The 9,646-nt window shown below is 39.1% G+C and overlaps 1 protein-coding gene across 1 annotated transcript in view; it reads right to left on the bottom strand.

Annotated features, from left to right (window-relative positions):
• NT5DC1 (5'-nucleotidase domain containing 1) overlaps positions 1–9,646 on the bottom strand; it is a 130,015-nt gene that overhangs the window by 119,957 nt on the left and 412 nt on the right. Inside the window, exons 2-6 of the mRNA XM_026045656.1 lie at positions 8,024–8,115; positions 5,751–5,822; positions 4,752–4,858; positions 3,943–4,022; positions 749–830 (exon numbers count right to left, since the gene is read on the bottom strand). Of these exons, the coding sequence (XP_025901441.1) occupies positions 749–830; positions 3,943–4,022; positions 4,752–4,858; positions 5,751–5,822; positions 8,024–8,115 (433 nt within the window). The remainder of the gene's footprint in view (positions 1–748; positions 831–3,942; positions 4,023–4,751; positions 4,859–5,750; positions 5,823–8,023; positions 8,116–9,646) is intronic.

A 9,646-nucleotide genomic window follows, 5' to 3' on the forward strand; every position in this document is an offset into this window, starting at 1 on the left:
TTGAAAAAAAAAAAAAAGAATTAATGTGAACTCTGAAGAAAAATGGTTACAGTTGATTAGAATTGATTTCTTTAATATCAGTCAAAAACATAAGATGTTTTTATCACATTCATGAATAAGTACCATACGTACTCTAACCTTCAATGGAGACAGAAAGACCAAAGCACTTGAGTATTCTAACATATTCTAACATATTCTAACATATACTAACATTTTTGGTGGGGGAAGGCTTCTTATCTTAAAAAAAAATCTTTTGGAATTTCTAGTAATTTGAATAGAAATTCAAAACAATAAAAAAAAATACAGTGTTCTCACCATTGCCTCAACTAATCACATAATGAGTACTGATCAAAACTAGAGTGCTAAAGGAAATGTATCAAATAGTAGTTACTTAAGGTTTTTCAATATGTTTTATTCATTAATACAATAATACAGGGAACATCATAGTTAAACAGTTCGAGGATGCCCATACTACAGTACCAATTACAGAATAAAATTATTTTTCCCATTGTATTCAGTGAAACAGCACAGCATAAGTGTTTTTAAGGATATGAAAACAACTGCAAATAAGCTATATATAGGATAAAGATTTTCTACTTCAGTGTAAACACGTCTACTATAAAACTGTAAGTTGGAAAAGCAAAAACTGCATTGAGTAAAATACAGCATACTTACGGATGTACTCGTCTCTGGCAAGCACATGAAATATTTTSAGCTATTATAATAAACTTTCACTGCTCCCACTTACCTTTAAAAGCTGATATTTTATAATTATGCTGGATCGCAGCCACCATGTCCTTCCAAAAGTCGTATTTTTTCTGCTTATCATGCTGTAAGAATCAATGGAACCTAGTCATTACATCAAGCATCAGTCATTTTTACCTTACATATGGAGACAATGATAAGAACACCATGAATAAATACGATTTTGTAAAAGGGTAAAACAGCCTTAGTCAGTGGGATTTAGGAGTTCAGGACTCAAAACCTGTCTTGGCTATGAGCTTTGAGTGATCACAGACAAGTTACCTTTCTTCTTCAGGAGAATATGGTGTGGGGAGGCAGAATGGAGGGTAAAGGCAAAAGGRTTAATATTTGCAACGAACTCTAAAACATTACAGCAAATAGAAGCATTAGATGGAACAGCAACTTATTGAATGAACCATTCGACTGATAATTGGGAAAAAGAAATTCCTGTGGCTGTATATTCTGTACTAAAATCTGGCATTCCTATCACCTTCCATTCTTTGAACTGACACAAACACTCACTAGAATTTAGTGGTCGTGTCCTTGTGCCAGCAACTCCACCCCAAGCATGATACAAAATATTCAGCCAGAGACCAGGCTGAGCAGCGCTGTGCTGCATTGTACTTTGAAGACTGCCAAACCTTAGCTCTGGCAGAATGACAGGGAAAAGCAATCTGTGCTCACAAACAGCCTCTTGCCATTCCTAGAAAGCCATCCGAAGAGCAGGGCGCAGAAACGCTCCACCTGACCTCAGCTGCCCTTGCGGGATCACACAAAGGGAGAGGAAAAGCTTCTGAATGAGCTGCATCCCACAGCGCTCTCAGACACTACCAACCTTAAGAGCACTGAATTAAATACGGATGCAGCAAGGCAACGAGACCCTGCTACAGAGTAGAGGGCTAATTATGCAGCTCCTAAGAGATACTCAGTCCTACAGGGCAGCAGTAAGCAGGCAGTATAGTCTGAACACCTCTAAGCTTGGACCCCATGGAAATTATTTTTATAGTCTTGTTACAGGCTTTCCACGCCCACCTAAGCAGGTATTTTGATGCAATTATCGACAGATTTCATGTCATTGCCCTCTGTGTTCTCAACCTGTCAGCCTGCTTCTGCACCACTACATGAAAAATGACCCTCTTTGTAAGCATCAGGTGCTGTCAAGAACCGCAAAAACCTAACAGGAACAAACCTAATGTTTCCAGCAAAAAACACGGTGTTTATAAGCGCTTAAGTAAATTGATATTTCAGGCTTAATCTGCCACTGTGTCCTCTGGACAAACAGTTTTGACTTGACAACCAGCAAGTTGTACTATCAAAGTATATAATTATTTCTTACGCTTATTATAATAATTTATATTAACTATTATTTCTAAAATAATAGAAACTGGGTGTAGGCCCACTCAGTCCACCACGAATCTGTCAGGGATTATCAAATGGGATTTCCTAGCTGAAGTAAGTATGAGACAAAGACTTTGTGTAGAGCTTCAGTGCAAAGTCCAAGTCACCAAGAAGCTCCTCTCCTTTCTCTGAAAGCAGGCAAGCATCTGGGACAGCCTAGGAACAGCTTTGCTTGTAACAGGCTAGAATGGCCCAGGGACCACCCCTCAACTAAACCCATACTGAAGCCCAAACCTGGAAGCTCTATTTCCAGTAAGAAACTTTCCTGATCCTAAAAATATCTTCTGGAAAGAGGATGAAAAAATAACTTTATTAAACACACTTCCATAACAAGGAGCAGAAGCATCCATTTTGTTTTAAAAATGAGGAAGAAAATGTGATGGTCTCTACCATCTCAGGAAAATAGCTTAACAATTGCAGCACATGTCCAGCGCACAAGTGCTGGAGAAGTTTAACCCACCATCTCTCATCTTGTGTCCTTAATCATCCCACTGATAGTAGCACTCCTGGGAATTATTTTAGCCCTCCTGTTGAAACTGGACCAACATGCAGTAAAATATTCCAGAATTGCTGCCTGATAAAGATGTATGACCCAACTCTACTAGCTCTTTAAAAAAGGAGGACATGAGCTTAATTCTCTCAGGCTGAAGACAGGGTCTGTTTTCTAGCTTCTGGCCTACTAACTGGATGTACATGACTGTTACACACATGCTATGACATGCCTTGGCATCACCCTCTACAAATAGCTGACTTGATATGAGACATTAAATATAGAATAAAATAATACGACAAAATTGTCACTTCTGAGAAATGGTTCTAAGCTGCAGACAGTAGGGGAGGGAGATTAATCAGCCACTAAAATCCCATTAAGCGTCTCATGACGCTCCTGTCCTCTAAGCCTCCCTATAAGCTACCTTCAGATAACTGCTCATGTAGCGTCTGTACTTGGACAGCAATCTACTCAGCTCATCTCCTTTGGGAGCGGAGCACCACAGGACTGCAGACACCTCCCTCACAGCTCTGAATTCCACTTTGTGGACACAGCTTAGAATCTACAATTTTTAATGGTGTGGTGGTGCTTTGGTATCTTTAGCCAGTAGCTTATAGCCAAAAGATTAGAGCAGTATTCTATTGCAGCGAGGATATTTCCTCTAATGGAAGAATACACAACTGAATCCAAGGATTCTAACTTCAAAAGTAAAACTTAGGACATAGTGTTTGTCTATATAACACTGAATAATGTCTATATAACACTGAATAAAGTTCAGGCAATTGCTCTTTGTTTTTTTTTTTGTTTGTCTTGTCCTGAGAATTGAACATGTTGCTTAGCAGAACAAGAGCAACAAAATCAGCTACTGTTCTAGAGGTTTATTTATATCAGATCAATATATTTAAGACAAAAACACTTTAAGGAGCTTTCAACTCATTCACCAGTCCTACAAATTAGCAAATCATGTTTTCTAGAAGAGTTATGCTAGACTTTATTTAAGTACTGTTAATTCAATTAAAAAAAGAATTTAAGAACAGTATTCTGCATATCAAAAACTAAACTTAAGCAAAACGTATTTACCTATTCTTATGCAAGTTATTTGTGCCCTCTGGTGGAAGTAAATATATTTTGAGTTTGTGTCTCACAATTAGCTTGGGAGATAATATTAATACATTATAAATCCAGGATGCAAAGTTCCAAAGCAGAAAAAAAGCAACAGACCTTAACTTTGTTGAATACACTATTTGCATGCATCTTATAATGAGGGAAAAGATAACAGAATATTTTGTTTAAAACAATCTTGTTCTTACCCGATCTAAGCTGTCCACAATCCTGGCACAAAGGAGTGCTCCTGGTAGGTCAAAATAATTATCATACAAATAGTACTTGGCTGGAAAAAAGAAGAAGGAAAAAAATCAGCTCCCCTCAAAACGCTTCCTCTAATTCATATTTCAAAGTTTAATTACAAATAATAACTATAGTAATAAAAATACTGTTATTATAAACTCCTATTTGGATTTACCAGTAACAAACACTGCCTGCTTCCTAATCTAATGAAAAATTTACTAGACTTTATTCACTCTTCGAGTTTCACTCAATTAATAACTGAAAGCTGTTAATCTATACATTAGCAAGGCAGTGAGATTTTTAAAATAATTATTATAGTTCTAAAAGTAGGGGAGACCAGGAGCATTTTAAGAGTTAGGGCAGCCACCATACAACTCTTCAAATATTTTTCCTAGCAGTAAATTTTGTGGGACTGACTTGGGGAATGTATCTTAATTTTACTTATTGCCAATTAACACAAACTTTTAATGGCTGATTCAGGTCTGAGTAACAAAGAAGACACAAGCAACGTCCCTTGCAGTGTCCTTGCAGGGTGGTAGCTGTCCTTACAACTTGTCCTTACGGGTGGCAGTTTTGGCAGGTGGTAGGTTGTTTTCAGACATTTACAATATAAAATCAAGCTCTGCCCTCCAACAACCTATGTACTCCAGTACTTCTCAGCTCAAATACTTTGAAATATTTGAAGCATTTGTAGTTAGAACAAACCCTAGCCAGGCAGCACTGAAATAGCCAGGGCAATTCTGAAGAACACAGCATACCAAGATGCACCTACCTGAGCGGGAAAGCATTCCACTGACTGCACCAAAATGCTTCCATTCTCTTCTTCCGTAAGTCTCCAGGATCTCTTCAGATGTCATGCGCTTCGTACCATGGCTTGCTCTGTTTCATGCAATTAAGAAGATATTAAAAAAAAAAAACCCTTTTCAGCAGCCAAACTACTTCTAATGCACAGTAATGTACTGAATACGAAGGTAGATACCTTTGAACTGATGTTCACCTCAGACGTAGCTCTAGTTACAACCGATAASTTTTCTAGGTCCTGAAGTTTTATCATATGCATTACAATCTTCCATAAATTAAAAGCATAGTACACAGAGGATAGACTATTTTGGGGCACCGCTACTGTGTTTCACTTGCTGACACAGTCATTCCATGCTATTTAATATTCTCAGTTGTGTGAGAACATTATAGTTGAATTATCTGTACAATAAAACACAGTGCAAAGAGTCTATCTGCCATTCTGAGGTATCACAATACTCACAGAGTGCAAGGCAGAATGAAGAAAAAGGCTCCTGTCAATAGCATTGGCAGCACTAACTCTAAGTCAGTGCTGCTACTCACAATCAACAATAAAAAAAATCCTGGATCCTTGCAGAACTGGGCAAAGAGTATATTGGTAGCCATTGAAAGAGTGAATTTAATTTCAAGATCTGTATGCAGTCAGAGTCTTTGGTAGAAACATAATACTAAATCTGTATTGAGCCACAGCATTAACTAATATATAATCTGATGAAAAAGCACAGTAAAAAACTCATCATATGCTTATTAAAAATAGATATTCCTCACTGGCAGCTAACACAGAGATGTTATGAAAAAACACTTAAGAAATATTAAAAGAAACTGGGCACTAGGTTATTAAAGAATATTTAAACTTTTATGTGCTAATTTCAGCACATTCATGTAAATATTTTTAAAAAATCAGAGATGGCTTTAAGAAAGAGTGTAAAACGTTGATCCTTGTTTAGCAATAAAAATATGTTGTCGATATTACCTCAAAACTGTTCCATCTTCTGCAAGTTTCAGGAAGTTTCCATCTTCAAGGTCAAACACCAAACCTTTACAACTGCATATAAATTAATTTAAAGGAAGAAACAGGATTAAAGGAATGCTTTCAGAGGAATGCTTCATTATATACCACAATAATGAAATGCAGTTACAGAAGCTATACAATGATGCTACACAAAAGCACCAAAATCACAACCCTTCAAACACTTCGATGTTTGAACAATGCTGTATATAGGCAAGTACATATTATTAAAATGAAGACAGGATTTCACTTACATAGCAAATTCCTACTAAATAAATCCTGTTCCACTCACTGTTGAGTTAGTTCAGCGTGACTAATCATATAGATAAGGTTGGAGGATCAAGGGTCAAACACATAAAACCAAGAAATGTGATATTTAAGTCACTTCAGTTAATAGTAATAGAAGTAATAGAATAGTAAAAGAAGCTAATAATAATTAATAAAAAACAACCTTTTTCTCTGTTACAAGTTTCCTTCTCTACTATTTGTCTGATAATATCAGTCACTAATGGAGAAAGAGGCAGAAGAGCAATCTCAGTGAGGCACTGAATGCCTAAGGAGCACGTGAAGTAGGAGCAAAGCTCTACCAGGCAGCACTAGCAAGGTGAAGCACAGGCACAAGGCACTGCAGATGTTCTGCTGAGTTTTCAGCTCCACTAGGAAATTTGTAGCTTACATCTACGTTTGCAAGGTACAAGTGAATTTATATTAGTTCAGGTTGTTTGAAAAACAAGTTAAATGTTCAATATCTAGAATAACAAAGACTAAACAAACAAACAAACAAAAGTAATGTCACCTTCATCCTCTATCACAAGAAACCCAAAAGAAAGTTGGGATGCCATGAAGACAGCAGGCAGACCTGAGCCTTTTGAGGATGAAGCTGATGAGAAGCCTGGAGAACAGCACTGAGGGAGCTGTCAGCACTCTGGGCCTGCAAGTCAATGCTAATAAACCCCCAGATCCAAAAAAGGACTGAAGTCTGTGTATCTTTTAGATGTTAATAACAAATTGTATGCCTCTGGATGAATACAGATACATTCCTTGTCACACGAAAGAGGAAAGTAGAACTGGCTGGAAAACGGTAAGCATTGAGTTGTGAAAAAAAAAAGGATCTTTTTTTTTTCTGCACATAACTCATTCATTTGTTCAAAAACATGTGTTTCTGCTACAAAAAAAATGGTAATAACCAGGCCTTCAAGAGCAGCCCTCGCCCCAGCTCCCCAAACCTAGACAATAGCCTGTTAAGGCTGGAATATCAAAAACCCATATTCACATTCTTGCTCAGAGACCACTCAGCTCAGACCAGGAACAGCTTTTCAGACCAGCTTTTCAGTTTTCTAGATTACAGCTTGGTGTCTAAATTGCCTAAGTTTCTCCCTGTCACGTCACTGGTCTTCAGAAGATTGTTGGGATTATTCTGCCTTACAGAAACAAAAAGACATCTATCAAGAGAAAAATGAAATATGACTAACTCCTGAGAGTTACTGGATTTACCAATTGAATTGAAGCTAGAACACATAAGAGATATATAAAACAGGAAATAAAGTCAGATTGAGAACTTTTCTTTCAAGAACTAGAAGCACAAGACAGAGCAAGCTTGGATATTCAGTTCTGTCTTGAAAATATCCAAGTTAGAAGTAGTTCATGACAAACACTTGTTCCAAAAAGTATTTAAACTCATAATTTAGAGATTTTATATTGGGCATCATTACCATAACACAGAATCACAGAATCATTAAGGTTGGCAGGGACCTCTAGAGATCATCTAGTCCAACTCTCCTGCACACCCAGAGCACGGGGCACAGGGCGGCATCCAGGTGGGTTTGGAAGATCTCCAGAGAAGGAGACTCCACAACCTCCTTGGGCAGCCTGTGCCAGGGCTCTGTCATCCTCACAGGKAAGTTCTTCCTCACATGGAGATGGAACTTCCTGTGTTTCAACATTTACCCACTATCACTGGCCACCACTGAGATGAGTTTGGCCCCATCCTCGTTAYATCCTCCCCTCAGGTACGTATACACACTGATCAGATCCCTTCTCAACCTTCTCTTCTCCAGGCTAAACAGGTTCAACTCACTTGGTCTTTCCTCATGTGAGAGATGCTCCAGCCCCTTTATCATTTTTGTTGCTCTCTGATGAAGACTGTCTAAAGATAAACAAGCTATTTTCTGAGCTTCCTACAAATTATAGAAAAAGGGAAGTTTGAAGACAGCCTTTGTTATTTTCAGTGTACTTACCAGAAGTCTARGCTCTCTGAAGTTAGATTCAGCAAGTCTTTGTCATAGCCCTTCTCCGTTACCAGATACTGAGCAAAACTATCATAGATTAGCTACAAATGAGAAAATACATAAGTTAATTATATTGATTGAATGGAATCAAAGATACTGCTTGCCTGAAAAGTGGAAAGGTGATAGTGCCTCTTTGGAGAAATCAAACCACAGAGTTAAGGAGCCTGCCACTTTGTGCACTCTGAATGCAAACTAATTCAGTGACTGATGTTATTTCTGTGCTAGCTGGAAAAGAGCTCAAGACACACAACAGTTCTGGTGCAATTTTTCTAGCTTAATCGAGTTTGCAGCCTTTTACCCCAGTTTTTCAGGACTGTTGTAAAACTGAAATGGTAACAGGTACTGGAGATGTGTGGTTACTTTCCTTCCTCCTTTTATTTCAATGTCACAGGTGGCATGAAGCAACAAGTTGTTTCCGAACCAACAAACAGCTACAGCTAGAGAGCATTTAAAAAGTACTCTTAAAGAACATGCTTTGAAGGAAGCAGACAACTCATGAATAAATTGTTGTTATTTCTAAATTCAGAAACAACCCTGTTAAAGTCTGGTACAGCAGTTGCTGCAATTGTGCAAGAGGGTCTATGCAGATGCTGCCAGGCCCTTAAGCAACTGAAAAATTATAATAAACAGCAATTGTTCCCCTTTCCTCATGTTTCTTTCAGTAAAGTCGTTCCCTGGCTTTTAAAGTTGCTCTTGGAATGAATATGAATTATGTGTGGGAAGGAGCAACATTAAAGCCAATACAGAAAAAGTAAGAACTAGTTGGATGCTCACCTGTTAGCATTTTTCAGGTTTTATTTCCAAAGGATAAGAAGGCATGGGATGTGCATGTGTCAGCCTACCTAGTGTGCTGTGAGAAGACAGGGAGTGAACCAAATTTAGTGCTTATTTCTTAAAAAAATAAGTATTTTCTGTTACCAATTGCCTAACGTCTSTCTTCTTCATCTGACAAATTCTCAGGAAGAATGTGTAAAGAAGTGATGTGTCGGTATCAGAAGGGACACGCAACGCTAAGCCAGAGTTACACAGTTTTCAGCAGGAACATAAGAGCACRTACACRGGAGCACAGCTTGTCCCCACGATTRATCCCTCTTTTGTAAGAAAGATGCCTCTCCGCAGGAAGTCCCAAGAACTGCTATGTAAAGCAACGCAGTTTTCCAAACGGGGACGCCCTGCACCCTATGGCAGCCCTGCAGTACAAGTGCGACACCTCAGGCAGGTGTTTCCGAGCCGCATCCTGCAGCACCTTGCAATGAATGCGTGACTGGAACCGGGTGCGGAACAAACGGGATCACGGGGGGCAGCGAAGGCGGGGAGGTGAGCGACGCCACGCATGGCGCAGGCCAGCTACACTGCGAAGAGAGAACTAGGAGTCAACGAAGGAATCAATGAATGGTTATCAAAAAGCTGTCAATGCGGCATGATAAATAAATAAATAAACAGGTAGAAYACCAGTTTCGAGTTTCACTTTCGGGGCCGCCCGCGCCCGGCGCCGCTCCCCGCAGGAAGGGCAGCCCCGCCAGGGCCGCTCCGCAGAGGCCGCCGGCTCCGGCCCCGCGCTCGCCCGGCAGC

The sequence above is a fragment of the Nothoprocta perdicaria genome, unplaced genomic scaffold (genome assembly GCF_003342845.1).
Source record: "Nothoprocta perdicaria isolate Ctin4 unplaced genomic scaffold, notPer1 scaffold_409, whole genome shotgun sequence".
In the NCBI taxonomy this organism is placed as follows: domain Eukaryota; kingdom Metazoa; phylum Chordata; class Aves; order Tinamiformes; family Tinamidae; genus Nothoprocta; species Nothoprocta perdicaria.